Source organism: Gymnogyps californianus, chromosome 16, assembly GCF_018139145.2.
Source record: "Gymnogyps californianus isolate 813 chromosome 16, ASM1813914v2, whole genome shotgun sequence".
Classification (NCBI taxonomy): domain Eukaryota; kingdom Metazoa; phylum Chordata; class Aves; order Accipitriformes; family Cathartidae; genus Gymnogyps; species Gymnogyps californianus.
The window spans coordinates 5,636,985-5,657,255 of record NC_059486.1 but is presented as its reverse complement, the minus strand read 5'-3'; the positions used below and the strand labels follow the sequence as shown (position 1 = coordinate 5,657,255).

Here is a 20,271-nt window from a genome sequence, read left to right as displayed (position 1 = left end):
ACAATGGTCATCAGACAAGACATTTTACCAATTTCTGATATTTCTGCTACCCCAAAGGTAGTAAGTCGTGCCTTTTTTTAGTGGTCTTACATGCTGAACAGTGATTTGAACTGGTCATTGCAGAAGATGCAGTAGAAATTTTGTTATCTGGAGAAAAAGAGAGCTGTGCCTGCTGTTTGCCATGCTCCGAGGGCAGAAACAGGCTGGTGAGGAAATGGAGCCCCTTAGTCCCAGGGAAATAAGGATGTTTTGAAATCACAAAATAGTGTGAAAACATCTGCTTTTTATTGTTTAGTACCCTGGGTTGTGCCATTTTGTTAATAAGAAGACACTTGACTGAGATCCCCACCCTTGATTGATTAGAGATGTTTTGAGGGATGGATTTTATTCAATTGCTGAATGTGTTCCCTCCAGAAACCTGACATATCTTTTACTGAGGAACTCTTTTTAGTCAAGTGTTGGACTCCTGTGTCATCATGGGGGGTTAAGTATTGTGATGATAAGCTGGGGATATCACATGAAGGTATCTAACATAGAGATGCACATGACTTCATTTAAAAAAAAAAGTCAACCTTTTATATAGTAGTATCATGGAAGTTGCTAGACAGCATATAGACTTGCTTCTAGAGGACAGCAGTAAATATTTCTACTGCTGGAATGTAAAATAAAATCCAACCGCCAACATTCTCAGCACTGTATTTGGTTTATGTTTCAGAACTTCAGATTCTCTATTAGCCAACAGCAGAGCTTGTAATAAAAAAACCCAAACAAAAAAACCATGATGTGGGAGGTAGTAACCTAGAAGGGGACTCCCTTGCTCTCTAGAACTTTGGAAAAAAGTAAGCATAATTTTTACCTTGTGTGTGTGAATGAAATGTGGCCTGCCCCAGGGCCGTTACAGTGGCACCAGCTTTGGGGAGGTGCATGCGGGGGCTCTGGGCGGCTCCCTCACCCTGTCCCAGTGGTATCAGCCAAGGCAGCAGTGTGGCAGTGCTGGACAGTGATGGAGCTGAGCTGTGCAGTGTTTAACTGGTCCTGAATGTGCCATGAATGTGTTGTTACATGCACATGTGTGGGTGCTCTTGTATTTGTTTAGTAAATGGTTTCTCTCCTGTCTCACTGCTGTGCACAGTCCGTACTGCTTTATGGGAGTATCACTGCTGCAGCGCAGCTGCTTGAGATGGGAACAGGTGGATTCCTTAAGCATTGATGGAACAAAAAAGGTTTTCTTGCCCTTTTCCTGTCAGGGAGAGGACAACAAAGTATTTGTTGAGTATCCAAAGTATTTGAGAGGAATGCTGCTATCTGCTGGCCAAAACTGCCAGGTTATAGTAAGGTTATAGGGGAAACAAAGCAGTAACTTCTGTTTTTACAAGCAAGTGTTAATACCCCATTGAGCACAGTGGCTCCAGAAGAGGTGCAAACACATGGAGAAGTGGTTTATGGAAGCAGAAGACATAAACCTGCCTGGGCTGGGGAGGCCTCAGGCAGGGAATAGGAGGTTTAAGCCCAGCACTGGGCCATGAGATGCCACTCTTGCTGCCTTGTCCCATGTTCTGGTTTTTTTTTTTTTCTATCAGTGCAACTTCCTATAAATTTCTTGGTGCATACTATTCCTGTTGCCTTTGTAACTGCTCTGCCTGTAAGCAAGACTTACACATGCTTTAGAACAGTGTAAGAGGCTTCAATGCAGTTATTGCTGAATCAAAAATATTTCTACATATGGCATGGTTTATTTCAGTATTATAAATACTGATGGCTCATTCTTCCCCCCCTCAAAAAAAAAAAAAAAGTCATTCACTAGATTCTATAGGAACACTTTTATAAAAATAAAATTTACATTGATTATCTCCACTCCACAAGACCACATCATTGTCTATAAAACTCAATTAACTTTAATATTAAAAAATACTTAAGGAAGATCTGATATGATAATTCAAACATTTTAGTCATTGAATCCCAGGCTCATCCTTAAAAAATTTATTTTTACAAGTATAAGCTGAGAGAAGGAAGTTAGTGTTCATGTGGCTTCCATCCTTCAGAGAAAAAAGTCATTATTACAGCATAAAGAAAATACCCAATCAGGATAATGAATGTGCAGCCCACTGGCCCAATGTAAAACCAAGATGCAATGAAGTAGATCATCAGCAAAGAAATGAGAGTCCTGTAGCTAGCCAGAAATCTCAGACTGATTCTTGGTCCCCAGTTCTGGCTTGTTGCATCCTTCACCACAGGACTATACCTGATTTTCTGTATGAGGTGGGGGTTGGTAAGATGATAGCGACAAAGTCTGCCAACAAAATCTTGCCTGGAGCAAAGTACATCCATCTGATCAGCAAACTGAGATAATAAAAGTTTAAACATTAGTATTCTACTGCAACTACTGTCATAAAGTGTAACTTATTTTACAGTTTTCTTCATTTATAGGGTGAGGATTATGGGGGGGGGCAAAATAAAAATGCACTTTTAAATAGAACTGCTTTAGTGCCTTGCATCTATCATACCTATAGGAAGAAAAGGATTTGCTTCTCCTGTTTTAGAAACATTCATTCTGAATGATACTCCATTGTTCATCAAGCATAAAGAACATATTTAAAGTGTTATTGATTAATGTTTTGTGTAGGAAAAGCAGAACTACAGGTAGAGAAGCAGGCCTGATACTATTAGGAAATACCCATCTAGACAACAATAAAGGAGACAGAGCAAGAACAAACCAAGTGTCATATATGTGCAAGTGCAGTGAAGAACAGAACTTTGCAATGGAAAATATAAAAGGAGGCAGTGCTGTACTTACCCTTTCATTAAGCACCGAGGATAAACGAAATAGGAGGCGGACAAGAGTGGCATTTTCGTAGCTTCGGATGGGCTGAAGCTCAGTATCTCCCTGATACTGCACCTCAAATCTGCGTAAGCCGTTTATGATCTAGAAACAGGAAAATAAACCCCTTAGCTTGTAGCTCCCATCTGAAACACCTTTATACTGTCCCAAGTAAGTTGTATTTCTCCTGATGTAGAAGGACAACTTGTTTTTTCAAGAACAATCTAGGGTAGTGATATGGAATCTTTCTTCTCTCACCTGGTACCTGCCAAGGGGTGTAAGAATGAGGCCATCCTCGCTTTCAATGCAGTCTGGAAGCTGTTTTTTGCCATTCTCGTCTTGAGCTGTCCCACACTTCATCATCATCTGGGTCAGTTGGGCTTCATTCAGCTACTCAAGAATAACACAGTTCTAAAGCATGTTTGATCTACCCCCTTCTATTTCATTTATTTCTCCCTTCACAAACTCCTTAGCACTGGAAGCCTTTGACAGCCAGCACAGATAGATACCAAGAACTGCTTAATAGCACCTCTGTTGTTAGACATTAAAAGCAGATAAAAGTCTCCAGATTTCTTGTCTCCCTCCTTGAGAGCTGTCAAATAGCTGTCTTCTAGGTCAATTCTGTATGAGGGAGTGTGGCTGACAGAGAAATTAATCTGTTTTTTTAAGTTTAACCAAAGAAACAGACTATTCTAGTTCATCCATTCATCTATAGCTGCAGTTATACGTTGTATTTTTATAGCTCTTTACATTTGGAAGATACTGGACTGTTTTTAAAATTTAAGCCATGCCTTGCCTGTTTGTAAACACAAGAACAGACACAAGTGAAGAGACAGGTTTGGTATACAGTCCAAAAGAGTTGTCGCTTGAAACAAAGTAGGCTTGATATTTAGAAATTCAGAGCATCTAGTTCCATCTATATTGAAAGGGGTTTTGAAGTGGTCAGGTACAGTCAAGCCTAGAAGACGTTTAGAACAAAATTTGCTAGCAGGGTGTCTGGATGGCTTTGTGACCCCCACAAAGTACAAGAGCGACAGAAGTACGTTCGCAGATTCCTGACTCCTGTTCACACTGCCACATAGGGAAAGTTCTTAGAAAGATGTTACGTACCTTAAAGATTTGGCACAAGTATTCCAGTGCCTTCTCTAAATATTCATCTGTTTTTTTGATGCTGTCTTGCCCAATTTCATCAAGGTCATTGCCTGTGTAGGAACCATTCATCTCAGATGGCGTAAATCTAAACCATGAAAAGAAGGACTGGCTAGCCATTGTCTCTGCAGAATGGTCTGATATGGATTTTGCCGTCTGCTGCGCCTGACAAATTAACTGAGCCAGTTTTAACACCTAAAACAAAAAAAAATTGCATGGGACAAACATAAAGGACTGCTAAGCACCAATACATGGATAAAACTGTGCCTTGATACCTGGCAGTGAGAGCAAACCCAGCAAACTCACTCTCTTAGCTCATACGGACTTGTGCTAAGACTGTTAGTTGCATTTCCAATAGGGCAAAGGCAGTTCTTTGCTGTTGAAGCATTTAAGAAACTTGAGGGCTTCTTAGGATTTTCAGCTGCTTTTTTTTCCTCCTGCTATTTTTATCTGACTGGCTGATAGGTACTAATCAATACAATGAATCAGAGGTTCACAGTAGGCGTGTTTGAGAGGAAATACTTGCAATATACTACTCCGAGGCAGCAAGCTGTTACACTAACTTCTTATTTAGCAAATAGCAAGCAGATTTTTACAGCTGCGCTGGATTGAGAGCCCTCAGGTTCCAGAAGTCACCATCAGTAAACTTAACTATACAGTAGTGCAGGGTGTAAAGTTTTCCGCTCTTAACTTACAATATGGATGCTCAGCATTGAGAAAACACCTGTCAAAGTCGAAAGACACGTGACAAGAGACTTGTTGCTTACCAGATTTCTGACTTCTGTGCCAAACATCTGTTTATACTGGAAGTCCTGTCCTTCCAGGCTGTAAACATGACTCTTCACCTTAAATGAGGCATCTGTAATAGTTGGAGGCCATGATGAGAAGAAGCTCCCACCAAGCGTGGGGGTCATAAAAAGTCGGTGTTGACGATGGGGAATAACAAGTTCTGGCTCCAGGAATAACTGTTCTCCTAGAATTTGAGAAAAGTAGTGAAGATGGTTACATAATACTCCTGGTTTTGCCTGGGGAAGGTCTAGCTACAAAGTATCTTAAGTCTGCTGGGCAACTTGCTTTTAGGTAGGCAGGTAGTTCTAGGGGGAAAGAGGCCTTAATTACCTTTTTTTCATTTAATCCTCTCTGCCCACAGCAGAAAATGTCAGAGTGCATTTAAATGCAGATCATACAGACAGCATTTTAAGCCTGTAACTTTTTTTCAACAAAGGCAGTGGAGAATCATGACACTTAAGACATTGATACTTGTCAAATCTTGCCTCTCTCAAATTTACTGTATCCTAATTACCCTGAAGTGCATACAGCACTAGCTGACTGGCTATCTTGCTAAGTATAGATACCTTTAGAGATAAAAGAAGTTTTAATCCTGAGGTAAATAATCAAGTAAGACAAATATAAGAAAAACTGACTTTATTGTAAAGACCTAGTATTATGTTCTTTATTCTTTAAAGAAAAATTGTGGAATGAAATCTAAATGATGGTGGTTAGAAAAGAACTATAGACATATTAAACCAATAGGACAAACATTAGTGAAGACACACAGACTTTCGAATGACAAAATAGCATGCAAAATGTGAGAGTAACTATTCACCTCAGCGCTTCTGAGGTAAGATGTAGCCATTGTGAAGAAAGATTGAGACAGGACAGCATAAGATATCAAAATATCCATTTACCTTTCAGGATCATTTCAGCTAGATTGGGCTGAGCAAAGACCTTGGCTACTCGGAACACCATGAGAGCATTTTTTGGACTGACCAAGTCTGTTCGAAGAGCTCTGTTCAGAAATCCTACAAACAGCTTAGTATACATGAGTAGGTTTTCTTGAATGAAGGCAGCCCTGTCAAAGTGAGTACAGGATTTGTGAGTACAGCTATCTAAATAATTGTTATTCTGTCTTCTGCCAAATGAGTCATTAAAGGAATGTTTTATACTGTCTCTGGAAAGATGGTCTATTTGCACTAAGACAAAAGAATACTCCTCTCAAAACAAAAGCTTGTGTCGTAACAAATCACCTCTGATCTTGTACAGAAAGCTAATTCAGGCTGGTGGATGCTTCCTGAAATTCTGCTGCTTTACTCAGGATCTGCATAAACTTGAGGCTTGGTTCAGATTACTCACAGCTGCTTTCCTCCTTACCATTTCTCTGACACGCTGCGAGGCAAAGGCTCTGCACTTTGTGGCAGCTTTTCCGGAGCATACCTCCAAGGCTGCAAGTAACTTAACCACATCTCAAGAACCTAAGCAAAATCACACATAAAAACACATGAGTATAAATACTTTTTGGAAAGGAGGACAGAAAGGGTTTTTTGTTTGTTTCTTTTAAACTCAGTGAATATTATCTTAATGACACCTAAACGTTTTTTAGGAATAAAGGTCTCTAGTAATCTGAGTATCTTTGAAAAAGAACTGAATAAGCTAAGTGCACGTTCGTTAGGACCAATCTGGATTTTCTGTAATACCCAAATGAGATAGCACTCAAACAGCTACGACAAAAAAAGAGAACTTAATTGGTGGCTACATTTAAGGTGCATTTAACACCTCTGATAGCGTTCACTGAACCCTACTGAAGTAAGTAAACAAGATGCTACATTAATACCATTTCAGCTCTCGTCTTCTGCATAGACATACCCACCACCCTGAGGAAACACGGTGGAGTCCTGATTGCACTGAAGCTAAGAACAGGTTTGCCATGGCCTCTGTAAACATTTCTTCTGACATTCTGCATTACATGTGTACCTCAAACACTGCGGTATAGCTAACTATAGGTCTAGTGAACAAGATCTAGCCCTGCTACATTCTGCATTTTTAAACTCCTACATTAATTACCAAGAGTCACAGTCTGATGTATTTCTTTTCCTGCTTGCAGGAGGTAATATTTGCAGTGTCTGGCTAGCTTAAATTAATATCGTATTACTTTTGTTTATGACCTATCATGTTAGATAAGGTATTAAGAAATTAGGACCTATAAGAATGTATCTGTTTTAAGAGTAACACCTACTTCTTTTCTATCAACAGCCATTTTCAGTGTCAGGAAAATGAGCCAACAACCTGTAGTAATTCTCACCAAGATCTATTCAACTTCCTTCTGATGTCTAATTGGCACTCTTTCTCTAACATTAAATGTACATGTTATATAAAGAATTTCACTGCTCTAGGAAAAAAAAAGATTTAAAGACCAAGAAATAGCTGCTAAACAGCAATAACTAATTACTAGTTCTGTTGAGTACAGACTTACAAAGAGAAGCAGGTACGTACTGCTCTGAAAGAAGCATCCAGAGGCCAGTGGCCAAAACAGTGTTGTAGAAAGATATAAAGTTTCTCCTGGACAAACCGAGGAATTACAACCCTGCAAACAGATTCAAAGACAGTCACATGTATAAACCAGCAGCAAATTTTAAAAACAAAAAAACCCAACTCACAACCCAACCCACTTCCACAAATGCAAATACAGAAAGGACTGACCCAAACTTGTTCTTTCTTAACTGAAGCTACTTCTGGCCATTGAATTTCAACTCAAATACATAAATATAAAATTCTCCATTAACCTTGGCCAGAATCCTCTGGTAGCTTTTTCTTTTCTCTGACTTGTGCCAAGATATAGACTAGTGTAATAGCAAGACATCGCCCCTCCTGAAGCTGCCCCCCCATCTAGTGGATATGAAAAACATAATCCATTAGCTCTCATGTACTTTTAATAATGTACTTCTGTATTTAGCCATCAAAACAATCTAATTCAACCTCTCAGTGAAAGCAGAGCTTTTTTCAGGGGGAAGTTCTATATGTTTCAGAGACAGGCTGCTCATGTACCCACCTTTTGAACTCCTCTAGTGGACTGGCTGTGTGGGAGTGGGTTGAAGGGGAGAGAGGCTCTGGTTTCAGGCTGTTGCTGAAAGCATGCAGATGTTTCACAAGCAGTCTTACCACTAGCACGTGCTCTTCAGTGGGCTTAAATGACTCCTAGATTCAAAGCAAAAGACAGGAAGATAATAAGTATCATATGCTAAGTGTCCAGGAGATAATCCAGGAAAATTACATTCTCAGATCAGAAATCAAAAGACAAGAAATGCTCTCCTCCTTCTAGGTTCTTCACCATAGTTTGGTGCCACCTTATTTTAGACAGACTTGCTCCGCAGGACAAGCTGCATCAATCTTCCACCATCAGTTCACTAAGAAACAGTAGCATATTTTTGATAATGTGATTGTAAGAAAAAGTATCTACAGTACTCTAATGCACTGAATTTCAGGCTAGCATTAAAGAACAGAATAACTTGTAGATTTCAACTTACCCCTTTCTGAAAAAAGAATATTCAGCCTTTCATTATGGTTATAAGTTCATTGCTGTGGACAGCACAACAGATCCTTTGTTTATGCTCTTGGCTGGCTTTACTGAATTCTCCTTCCTATGCTGGTACTCATCTGCCTTATAAGAAAGAATAATCCTAGAAAGAGTTATGGTAAGAATAAGAACTGCTTGAAGTCCTGCACAATCCTGTTGTTACCCATCATTATGGGTAGAAGTAGCCTGGGCGGGAGTAGCACAAGAAGTGATGGTGAGCCACAGTGACGTTACTAATAAACAAGTGAGTGTATGATATAGCAGGGAGATGAATGAGGTAAAAAAGAGCTAGTTCTCCTGGGTGCCCAGCACCAGAGCTAGTCTGCTGCAGAGTCTGGGGACAAATCACTAACTCCTTTGCTACTGTAATCTGCTTTAAGAGTAGTGAACTAATCTCAATCCACTACTGAAGGCAGATTTTAAGATATCATTCGTATTCTAAGTTTCACAGCTCTCATGTTTCTCAAAAGTTGAGAAGAATGTACATGAAACAAAAGTTACAGCTGCAAGTATAATGGAAGATGCTGGAAGAGTGTATTAGACAATAGCTGCAAGGATGCCAAATGCAGCCATGCTGAGGTAAGACACTGAATATGACTCTAGGGGACTGCCAGGCATTTTTATACAAAAAGCTTCCACTTCTTAAATCCATTCAACAGTATTTCCAGTGCTGGGGGCAGGCAGGGGGGGTGTCTGTGTGTGTCTTCGTGTGTCCTTTCTCTGCAATGCCTGAGGCAAAGCAGATGTGTTTTTACAATCTCTTAAGATTTTTAATACACTGTGAAGTTCACTCCAGGAAAAGATTCAAGGCTTGATGACATAGTCACGTAGTACAGCCACTTCTAAGTACAGACTGTACTTAGTGTAGAGTCTACACTGTAGTACAGACTCTTCTAAGAGAGAGGATAACCTGTTACCAGTTCTAATCAAGGCTGGTCTTGTGTTCTTGACAGCTCTTGGTAAGTCAGCATGTTTGTCCTGAGGAGAGTTTATATAAGAGTGTAGAACTCTGAGAAGTTACTTGCTCCTAGGAGTTTAGATCAGGATCTCCAAAAGCAATTAGAGAGGTTGAGTACTCTGCTATAGGCCTTAAAAGGCTGTAATTTAAAAAAAATTCTAGGCTCCCCTTGAAGGTACCTTTTGAACTTACAAAACCACCAGTACCACTATTTCAATACATCGTTTCAGGTGATGCTAGTAGTTTTTCCACTTAGCAATTCTTATAATTTCCTCTTAGCCTGGATCAGCACCATTACGAACATTACTGGTTTAAAAAGTATTTTTCCTCGCTAGTGTTTCTGTTGTCAAACCTTAGCTTACAGGATGGATATATGCCATTCTTTTCTTAACACAGTGATTAGATAAACATAATAGTAAAAAAGATTTAGAGACAAGTAGTAGTTCCTGTTTTCCTTTCTAAGCAGTACCTTGAGATATCATAGCACTTTATTAAAAAAAAAAAAAAAAAAGGATTAAACAGCAAGAAAATTCAATGTAGTGCTAAAGAGCTTTATAGTATAAGAGCAGCTTTATGGTACATATGCTCAGCCCTCCCCTTTCCCAAAATGAAGACCCAGTGAATAAAGGGCTGAAGTAGGGAAAGAGGAATCGGCAATCTGTTCCAACAGGAATGTTTTTGCATGCACATTTCCTGAACAATCTGCAAACGTACCACTCGTGTGCTTTTGCAAAACTGAACGGTCAAGTTCACATTGCCACAACAAATTTAGTGCTATCTGATGACATTTCACTGGCTAAAAACCCCTAGATGTTACGTACCTTAATTTTAGGTGACAGCCATGCAAATTCTGATCTTCTCTTCCATGCAAGGTTTGCTTAAATGACTAGTGTGTGAGGGGCAGAAATCTGCCATTGGTGAAGCCAGTTTTGGTGTCAAAAAAAGTCAACGTAACTGGTAAGCCTCTTTCTACAATGCATTACAAGAATGTATCTCTAAAAACGGAGTTCCCAATTAGTTCGCATAATATGCTAAATTTTAACTATTTTCTGCATGACGTTTGCTAATACCTCTCTATCTGTTTTCACTGAAAAATTTAGTAAATCTCAATGCAGTGTTGTCAATCAAGTTGTAAAACCACATCTTAGCAGAAAAAGCTGCTGTACAGCTAGCACCAATACACTTTGCAGATTATATGATGGAACAAGATTTTTAAAAAGGAAACAAAATGAAAAGATGATAATACTTGGTATGCGTGGAGGGCCTGGTAGCTGGATTGGGCAGGACTACCGTGGTGTTTACTGGAGATACTGAGTCGGTAGTGGAGAACCTCCAGCTGAGACAACAGAAACAAAAAGGAAGGGGGGGGAGGGAAAAAAGGAGAGAAGAGAGCAAGAGAAAAAAAAAGTGAGAATGAGCCCAAGGAAGAAGGGTGGGGGGAAAAAAATGAACATCACAAATACAGTCAGGGACAACATATCACAATAACAACTGCAGCCACAGTATCCTCTTCTTTCCGGTGTCCAGTAGATTGATTCCACAGTATTTCATACCCTTTATCAACTTGGAAATACAACTGGGAGCAGGTGTCAAAAAGTATAGCTGTAAGTGGCTGTGGCTCTTTTCTTTGCTACCCTCAGAGCAAGTACTGGTAGGGGATATGGAGCTTTTGCCAAATAAAGTCCCCATTTCAGAAGTTAACTGAACTGCAGCAACAAGGATTTACACACTATTACGGTGTTTTATTAAATAATGGAGTAAGAGCATTCAATATTCTGCAAGTTTTTGTAATACTATTTTGAAAACTTTGTCATTTCTTCCTGTGCTGCTGGAGAAGCAAGGTTTTTATACTGGGAAGAAACTCAAATTGATACTTTCTTCTTCCCAAGGAAGAGGAAGGAAAAAAGTTTGCTCAGAGAGGTTGTGGATGCCCCCTCCCTGGAAGTGTTCAAGGCCAGGTTGGATGGGGCTTTAAGCAACCTGGTCTAGTGAAGGTGTCCCTGCCCATGGCAGGGGGGTTGGAACTAGATGATCTTTAATGTCCCTTCCAACCCAAACCATTCTGATTCTGTAATCACTGTGAGCCTGTCCAGTAAGTTTCCAGTTCAGAGAAATCCTCTGTCTTCTCTTTCTACTTAAAGGCCATTTGGGAAGGCTACAGGTCTTGTGAATTTCCTCAAAAGAGGAAATTACTTTTCCTATTAGGGAAACATCACCTGTATAAAAAGGCAAAAGACATACTTAACATACAGTGTTATATGCTGATGCAAAAGGCATCTTGCCTTAACACTGAAGTCTCTGCAAGCTTCAGCCAGATCCCTTCTTGGATGAATAAGGTAAAGAGTATCTTTTGACAATGTGATGGTGAAGAGGATACTGTAGCGACAGTGACACACATGTATGAAATTAATGAAAAAACATAAAACAAAAAATGTACACTACACAGATCCCAATGACTATTGTCAGGCATCTAAACTAACTCTCCAGATCACACCTCTGCTGTCTTTGAACAGCTGCTACCCAATCTCCTCCAGTGCCAGTTTGGTAGCTTTTGGTTTTACACTCTTAGAGTGGTCGGATTGTTACTGCAAGCTCCCTAACAGCTCAAACACATCGTCTGCTTCATAATCGACTCCACTGCCACAGGAATCAGCAAGAGCCTGTAGTCTAATGGGTGTTCCACATGCAGTGCTGGGGTCTGTGGCACCTGGCATTGGAAGGTCGGGAAGCATTACATACAGTTTTATCAAACAACTTCTTTTTAAGGCTTCATTGTGATTACAGCAAAAGGGAATAGGAAAAGAGATGCTGCATGCTTGGGCTCTGGATCATCCGAGAAAGAAAAAGCAAACAGACAATGTAAAAGAATGGGAAAACAGTTGAATTAATGGGGAAAACAGTGAAACTCAGCATAGCAAATAGTGTCAACCTCAGGTTCACACCAGACCCAGAAAGAATTCAAAGCAGTAAAGTAGAAAAGAAGTACATCTTCTCAAAAGAAATTATTTACTATTCATTCCCATTCCTCTGCCTTCTACTTGTAAAGAGAAGTCTGTGATGACATTAACAAGGTTTAAGGAAAATCTATCATTCCTTGAGGCACTTCACAGGAAAGTTACATATCTGGGATCTGGCTTGGCCCATCAAAGCAAACAAGTCTGGCTGCTGGACAAAGAAAGAGCAAGTTCTGTGGAACCTCATCCCACCTTCCAATACAGGTATGTAGCCATTTCAAGTCACTGATGGTCAAACAGGTCTAGATCCAGGGATGACTGGTCACTAATTACCCCTCCTTCCAAACGCACAGAAGGCTAAATGGAATCAAATGAACCTGCATAATTAATAATAATTTTAAGAATAAGGTTTAGGGTGATCTTGGGTTTCCAGCCAAGCCCTTCAACCCTTATGTTAAAACTTGCATTTCTGCATATTCTACTTCCTCATTTGAGGAACTATGAAGCAGACTACCCTCCTTCAGCCCACCCTGAGACCAGTCTACAAAGCTTAGTTTAAGCATCACAGGCTTATGAACAGTCCTGTCCCCAACTGATCTGGAACCTTTCCTCAGTCCTGCAGGAGGGATCCTTTGTCCATTTATGGATGTCATGGGGAATTCCAGTCCCCTACTCAGGTGTTCTAACTCCCAAAGAGCGAAGACTTCCTTTTTTACATGCCCATGACTACTTCCCATCAAAGATGAAACTAAAATACCATCAGGGAGTTATGGCCTCAAGTTGTGGCTCAACACACCTTGTGGAGGATCCTGAAGTGATGATTTCAGAGAACTTTAAGCTCTACCTAAGCCCTATTCCACCATAACATTGATAGTCATTGTCTATAACTGCTGCTCCCTAGTGTTAGAGCATCTGAAATACAGAGGGTGAACAGAGGAGAGAAGTTTAAAGCAATCATTATTTCTGGCCTAAGCACAGCGCTTGATGCACAGAGACTGGACAGACAGACAGACCAAAGGTACTTCAAGCAAAGCCTTTCCATCACAGGTGCACAGCCATGCTGCTGGGAGTCCCAAGTGGAGACTTTGCAACATTAGTGAGTTTGCATTGTGACCTCAACTTTGACCTCAAGACAAAACCCATCACACTTCAGCTCTCCAATGTTTTTCCCTAGCAAAATACAAGTATGTTTGTTATTTTATAGCCTGTGGAGTGAAGGATCAGAATTTCTCAGTCAATCAACTCTCATATTGCTTTTTCACACAGGAATAAATCCCGAGTAGCTTTTATATTTCTCTCCCCTTCTATGAAAGTCCCACTGTGACCCAGAGGGAATTCGGAGGATCAACATTTTCTCCTTCAAATTCCCTTTACATTTATAATGCCTTTGATCTTAGCCTCCCCAACACTTACTTAGTTTTTACATGCAGTAGTTTGTTACTGAACAGGCCACCACAAACTGCTTAAAACAGTGTATTATCTGAGCAAGACCTTGTAAGATGTTCTGAACTCTGTAGCTACAAAATGGCTTCTGACACCATTATGGTGAAAAGCATATTTTGGAATATGAAACAACAAAAATGGCTTATTCACTTAACACTGAAGGACAGTTTAGTAAGATTTCCTTTTTTAATTTGGATTTATGCTAAAAAATGATTACGGATCTTAGAAATTACTAATTGGTATTTCATGAACAGTTGCTATCACTGCTGGAAATCAATTTTAGCTATTTTTAGCAGCCATGTTGCCCAGTGGGATTTAACACAATGGTTTTATAGTGGCATCTTCCCCGTCATTAGTAGTTTGATTACTGGTGTTCAGATTGTTGTGACCATCCCACAAACTTGTCTTTTATAAAAAACAAAACAAAACCAACACAACTTCTGCAATGAAGGCAAATCTGGATGACACACTTATTCACAACATTCTTCATAACTGGATTAGCAATTTTGACAGATTCATGTAGATACTCTGATAAGTCATTTCTTTCCGTTGGACCAATATACCAAAAAAAATTCTCCACAGAATAGAAGATTTACCCCAAGATAAGAGGTCAACCATCAGATGACGCTCACAAATGGAGTACAAACTATTACCTTGACATGAGGGGACTGCATTTTCTGATACATTTCCAGTGAATAATGATGAAGCCACATTTCAACAAAGATCTGCAAAACAAATATTTTCTCAGCTAAGGAGAGAGAAATAATCCAGGACTTGTCAGTCACAAGCTAGGTATAAGGGAAGACCATAGTATATAATCTGAAAACTAAGCTGTATTTGTAAACAGACAGGCACCTATTCAGAGATGTTTCAGGTTATCATCATGTCAGTGCAAATGACTGAGTTGGCATACTGTTAGCACCTGCTAAGCATCAACAGTTCGGTTCAGCAACATGGTAGGAACTTGTTTCAGAACAACTGTTAAGTCCAGATTCTCCTTTCCCTTCCCTTGATGGTGAACAGAACCAACTTCTCTGTGCTCAACCTTTGCTTAGAGCATAGAATTGATGTAAGATTAAAAAAACAAGAAAAAAAAAGAAAAAAAAGAAAATCAGGTTTAGAAACTTTTCTGGAAAAAATTATTCAAATGCCCTTAAGATCAGTTGTTAGATATGCAGTCTAAAAAAAAAAAAAAAAATATTAAGTGCCTTTCTAAATTACAGCCTAATAATTTCACAGTAGTTCTTTGCTTCACTAACAGAAAACAAACAGCTGAACTGCTCAATTCCAAAAACAAGCTAAAGCAAAATGCCATAACTGTCTCTGGTTTAAAAAGAAGAGATTCCTCAGTTAGCAGCAAGAAATGTTGTGGGGTGTTTTATTCTTTAAATCCAACTTACCTGAAGCAGTGTTTCTGATCTCCAGATCTCCTGTGAAGCTGGGTCAGCATTCACAGAAGGCTGATGGGCAATGTGCCGTTTCAGCAAGCTGGTGTGATGCATGCCGTAGGAAGTGAAAGGCACTGCTGGAGACCTTTAAAGACAAATGGAAATACTGAAGTCAGTAAGCCTCAGTACAAGGAAATATATCATTGCTTTTAATCACTGGTTTCTAAACTGGAAAACAGTCTTTAAGAAGTAAAACTGCACAGTTGATTACACATTCAAACTTCTGCAACGTGTTATAATTACTAGTCACTTCAACTATAAACAAACACTACATCACTATTCATACTGCATTGAACCAGCTTTACACAGACCTGATGTTATGTTCAATAATACATGTTTTTTTACTTTCTCCTATTCAGTTTGTTTTCTTTCACTCTGCCTTCCATATTCATAATTCACCTGATCTGTATTTTCCTAGGTATATACTAAGGCTCAACAGACCATGGAAATTGATATTTGAAATGTATTTAAAATGCAGTTATCTAAAATACAATGGCTATTTATTTTTACATTGGTATAAAATTGCTAGTATTGATAACATTTTATAAAATCAAGTGGCAAACCCGATTTTGAAAACATGGACTTTCGCACTTAGCCATTACAAAGAACAAAAGACTAGGTGCTTGTATTGGAGAATTTTCACTTCAGCTTTGTGAGTTTGTTTTTATGCCACTATCACACAGACATATAGAACTTCAGTAAGCGGTCAAATATCTCTCATCCTCTTCCTTCCAGTTGTGGCTAAATAGCTCGATCTATTACCATGCAAAAAGTCACCTGAAATGCAGTCACTTGTTATGCTTTGATTACTAATTATGTCTTGGCTTTTTATATCAGGAAGTTATGAACTAAGAAACCTATGAGCACTATCAGTCTGCAACAGAGCCACAGACATGGTCCTGACACAGCAATTTCAAAGAACTGCAAAATAGGTAATGAGAGCATTAAGCAATTAAGGATGGCAACCTCAGACCTGAAACAAAATGACCAACTGCCAAGTTGTCTGGCTTTCTGGCAACATTAATGAAAGATGCATGTTTGCTTGTAACAGTGGTTATCACCAGTGCCATCTTTACCACATACCATATGTATCTGAAGATAGTAAAAACTACCGTTAAGTACAGTCAGATCTGTCCTACTCCAGTTGCAGGGCACAAAACACAACTGGAGTTGCTGAACTGATGAATTTTTGTTGTTTGTTCATGCCTTTTCTTCTCCAATAATAGCTACCTTTCAGACTTTCAAATGAAACCTTTATGGTAAAATTAAGTGAACATACATCTATTTAATTTTTGTAATTATATAATAAGTACATACAGATCATAAAGAGCGGAGGTGTTTTCTACTTGTTAGAGATTTCGTTCCAACAAGCTGTATTTTGTAAGCACTGTTCCCACAATTTGCCTCTGGCACTGTAGTCATTACCTGGGAGCTGGGGAAGGGATGGCTCCCCCAGGATTTGAAGAAGGTGGAGGAAGGACACTTCCTTCTGTGGGTAGGAAACACTTCAGGTATGTGTCCACCAAGATGAAATAAGCACTGTTGGAAGGGCTGACATGATGGGTGACAGGTGAGTTCTGAAACAGACACACAGGATATACCTGGAGTTATATACTGTTACTTCAAGCCACTGCTAGGGAGTGTCTGCTACACAGCCAGACCCATTTAGTATAAATAAGCAGAAACCCAGTGGTTATAAAGGGTGAACTGACAACAAAGACGCTTTGGAGCAAAGGTAAAGTAACTAACTGTAAGAGAACTGTTGCTGTAGTAGTGAATGTAACCAAGTATGAGAAGAGTGCAGTGTTATATAGCACAGGTAACAACAGGAAGAGGAACCAAATAACCAGACACGAGAGTACAAAGCTGTGGTTATGACTGTATAAACAGTGTATTTGGATGGAGGGGTAAGAAAGCCATTTGGAATCCATTGCCTGCTCCGTGTTGGCATGTTGTTGGACAGACTGCTTACTGGTATATCTAAGGTGGGTATTTTGTTTATTATCCCGTCTTACATCATCAACTGAACCAAAGCAATAACAAATTCTAAAAGTACAGATAAAACTGCTGTTAGTTTAGCTGGACAGCATCTCAGCAGGCTCTTAGAGCATTGTGAAGAAAGGCTAATATTATTTTAAGAGAAAAATTGCGAAAGGTACTTACCTTCTGTGTAATCAAACTAATTGCAAAGTAAAACATGTAATATTCAAATGGATCTGGAAGAACAGAGTCAAGGATCAGATAATAAAAAACAGGTACAGCTGTTAGATATCTGGGGATGCTGACTAGACATTAAATTTTTATTTTGCCAATGCTAAATTAACTTGCTAGAGCTTAACAGCAAATTCAGCTTTGCCTTCTTGCTTTCCAACTGACTCAAACATTGGTAATTCAGGTTTTCTCTATGTGGCAAGGTGTGTTTGCATTACTCTTCTTAGCACATTTGACTATCTCAAACTGCAACTAGTGCAGCTGCAGCTAAACTGCTTCCAACAAGTACACTAGCTGCAAAGTTAACGTGCCCTTTTTCTATCATATTACATAAACTATGAGTAGTTACGAAAACAAAAATTGTGAAATACAAGCTCTACTGAAATCACTGGGAATTTTGTTGTTGACTTGAATAAGGCCAGAAATTCCCCCACAAGGGTTTATAAGAAGAGGACAAATTTTTCATTGGAATCTAAACATTTCTAATCAGCCCAAACTCTTCCGCACAACCGTGATTTACCATAGACACATAATAAATATACAACAGAAATGCTCGTAATCTCTCAGTTTTAGATATTTAAAAGGAATTAAATATCCAACTGTTAAAAGGATACTAAGAGCCAAATTCAAACCTAAACCACCAGATGAAGGAAACTGGACTTTGTTGTGGTATAAAGAGCATTCTGGTAGGACTTGCTCTTGTATTGAAGCCTTCACGGGGCCCTGAAAGACAGAGTAATGAAATATTAATCTGGCTACTCAGCATACTTGCAGAGTATGTTTTCAGAAAGTGAAGTTCTGCTGCATTCCAGCATTCCGGGATGATATCTACATTCAGCTCAGTAGGATTTTACTGCATTGCAGTAGTTCCTTGTGCAAATGCATACTCTTTAGATAACTGCCAACTTTCTCACTGAAAATGAGTATTCAGTATAAGGAAAAAAAAAAAAAAAAAGCCCTCACCAAGATTTTTCCAGTTCAAGTGGGAGCAGCAGAAGACTGGTGTTTGCCTGATGGCTGATGGTTTTGTTAGGGTAACTGAGCTGTGGACCAGCAATAGTAATATACTTAAATGATGCTTCCTTTTGTTGAAGACTGTGGAACTATCTGAATCAATTTCTATGTAGCTGGTAGCAATGGAAGAAACACAGTGAAACAACTCTGCAGATAAACATTTTTGTTTGAAATGTCATAATTCATATCGAGGATAGTAGTTAGTCTTCAAACGCATGGGCACAAAGCACTGCCAGGGAAGGCACTGCTCTATGACGAGCTTGGACAACTATTTTCAATTCCACAACTACTGGTAACCAAGATAAAGCACACAACTTTCTCTGGGGACAGGATAAGAATCACAATGCAGCTTCTTGGCTGAAAAGCACAAATACCTGGCTGCTGACAACCACCATCTCCTACAAAGTTTATGGCTGGGAACTCTCCTTCTCTAGCAACCATTTAAAGAAACGGGTATGCTCTAAACCTGGAGCACTGAGGCTATACCTTGGCCTATATTGAACCGTACATATAAAGTGCGTGCAAAGTTCCAATAGCTGCAACAACAACTACATTCTCTTCTTACAAATTTTTCAGTTACTCACCGGAAGATATGAGACTGGGAAATCATATCTGTACTCTTCTGCTTGGAGTTTGTAAACCAGCTTCATCATTGGGCCACTGCAAACAAGCATCAGAAGGAAAATCCATGGTAAGTACCCTCTCCAGTCTCACTTTTGTGAACTTATGTTTGCACAACAGAAAAAGGTCAAACACTGGCTATTTGTTCACCATACATTTTTTAATCTGTGCTGAAATGAATGAGTTTACCTGGGATCCAGGAAATCCAAAGCCACAGAATATTCAGTAGGATTTGTTCTTCCTTGCAAACAGCGAAGATTCCAGCCTACGATGACGCCATCCAGGCTACCAAAAATGCTCTCCACCAGCCATGGGAAGATGCCATGTAGCTCCTTTAGGGAAAACAGACACAAATAGTTAATGCGTACAATTCCTCACTTGAACAATCTCTATTGCACATACTAGAACGCACAAAGCTACTGTCTGCCAGCTATTTATGACTGTTTCCAGATTATCGCTGGGCAGAGCTTCCATTCACAAGAATGTATTGTAATATAGCAATTACAGGAAATCTATCCTGATTTCTGATCCTACTAAAGTTGCAATGATACTCATCAGCATCGCATGCAATTATTTGTCGCATTTTAAAAACTAGTTTTTCTTGTAAATTGAGGCTGAAAGGTATTAATGAAGTGCAGTCAACTGAAACAATCTTTCACTGACTAGAAAAGGTTTTTAACTCTTGGGAAACACTGGACTCCCACTGTTTTACCTGGGGTCCTCAAAACTCTTGATAAGAGAAACAGGAACAAAGAAAATAGTAATATGAAAAAAGCAAATTCCCCTGAAATATGCCGGTCAGGGAGTTTCTGAAAAGGCAGCGACTGCTCACCTTGGCGGGAAACTCCTCAATGACCGTCTCCAGATCGTGGCACCTCTGAACAAACGGCTTGTTTACACAATCTGCCTTCAAAGTGGCCTGTTACAAATCATAAGGGAAATCAGATCACCGCTGCCAGAAAGGACAACACTTATCACGGCCATGACGTAAAAATCCCCTAATTACGTCGCTCCTCCGGTACAGCATTTCTGTTGACATGGCTGAAGTTACACTGACCGACCTTCTAACTTCACAGGTACATAACAAAGCTGACAGTTAACCAGTAACCGCAAGCCCAACCGAAACGGGACGACCCGCCCGCCCCGCTCGGCACGGCCCCGCGGGCTCGGCGTGGCGCCTCCCCGGTGACCGCCCGCCGCTCCCCACCCACCAGCAGGAAGCTGGGCTGCTGCAGGTGCGGGCCCGCCATGCCGCCTCTCCCCCCGACCGGCGGCCCGCGTGCTTCCGCGCCGCGCTGCAGGAA

At 39.9% G+C, this 20,271-nt stretch overlaps 1 protein-coding gene across 3 annotated transcripts; it reads right to left on the bottom strand.

The window, feature by feature from the left end:
- Window positions 1-1,801: 1,801 nt before the first annotated feature.
- Window positions 1,802-20,250, bottom strand: SMPD4 (sphingomyelin phosphodiesterase 4). 3 transcript variants are annotated; one of them, XM_050906716.1, is made up of 19 exons: window positions 20,179-20,250; window positions 19,800-19,886; window positions 19,157-19,299; window positions 18,931-19,006; window positions 17,947-18,055; window positions 17,285-17,337; window positions 16,547-16,698; window positions 15,074-15,206; window positions 14,327-14,398; window positions 10,523-10,612; window positions 7,794-7,939; window positions 7,238-7,328; window positions 6,119-6,219; window positions 5,656-5,819; window positions 4,735-4,940; window positions 3,929-4,162; window positions 3,077-3,208; window positions 2,795-2,923; window positions 1,802-2,340 (listed from the first exon to the last, which is right to left on the bottom strand). In XM_050906716.1, the coding sequence occupies exons 1-19, from the start codon at window positions 20,215-20,217 to the stop codon at window positions 2,014-2,016; spliced, it is 2,484 nt and encodes an 827-aa protein (XP_050762673.1). In that variant the 5' UTR covers window positions 20,218-20,250; the 3' UTR covers window positions 1,802-2,013. The 3 variants fall into 3 exon arrangements, with proteins under 3 accessions (XP_050762673.1, XP_050762674.1, XP_050762675.1); XM_050906717.1 differs by lacking the exon at window positions 10,523-10,612; XM_050906718.1 differs by lacking the exons at window positions 10,523-10,612; window positions 18,931-19,006; window positions 19,157-19,299.
- Window positions 20,251-20,271: the final 21 nt, after the last annotated feature.

Excerpts from the sequence above, each read along its gene's own strand:
- SMPD4 (XM_050906716.1), bottom strand. The coding sequence starts at position 20,217 with ATGGCGGGCCCGCACCTGCAGCAGCCCAGCTTCCTGCTG. Across the intron at positions 18,056-18,930 it reads TCCCAGTCTCATATCTTCCG|GGCCCCGTGAAGGCTTCAAT; the intron begins GTGAGTAACTGA and ends TCTGTCTTTCAG. Across the intron at positions 16,699-17,284 it reads TTAGTTTGATTACACAGAAG|AACTCACCTGTCACCCATCA; the intron begins GTAAGTACCTTT and ends TGTCTGTTTCAG.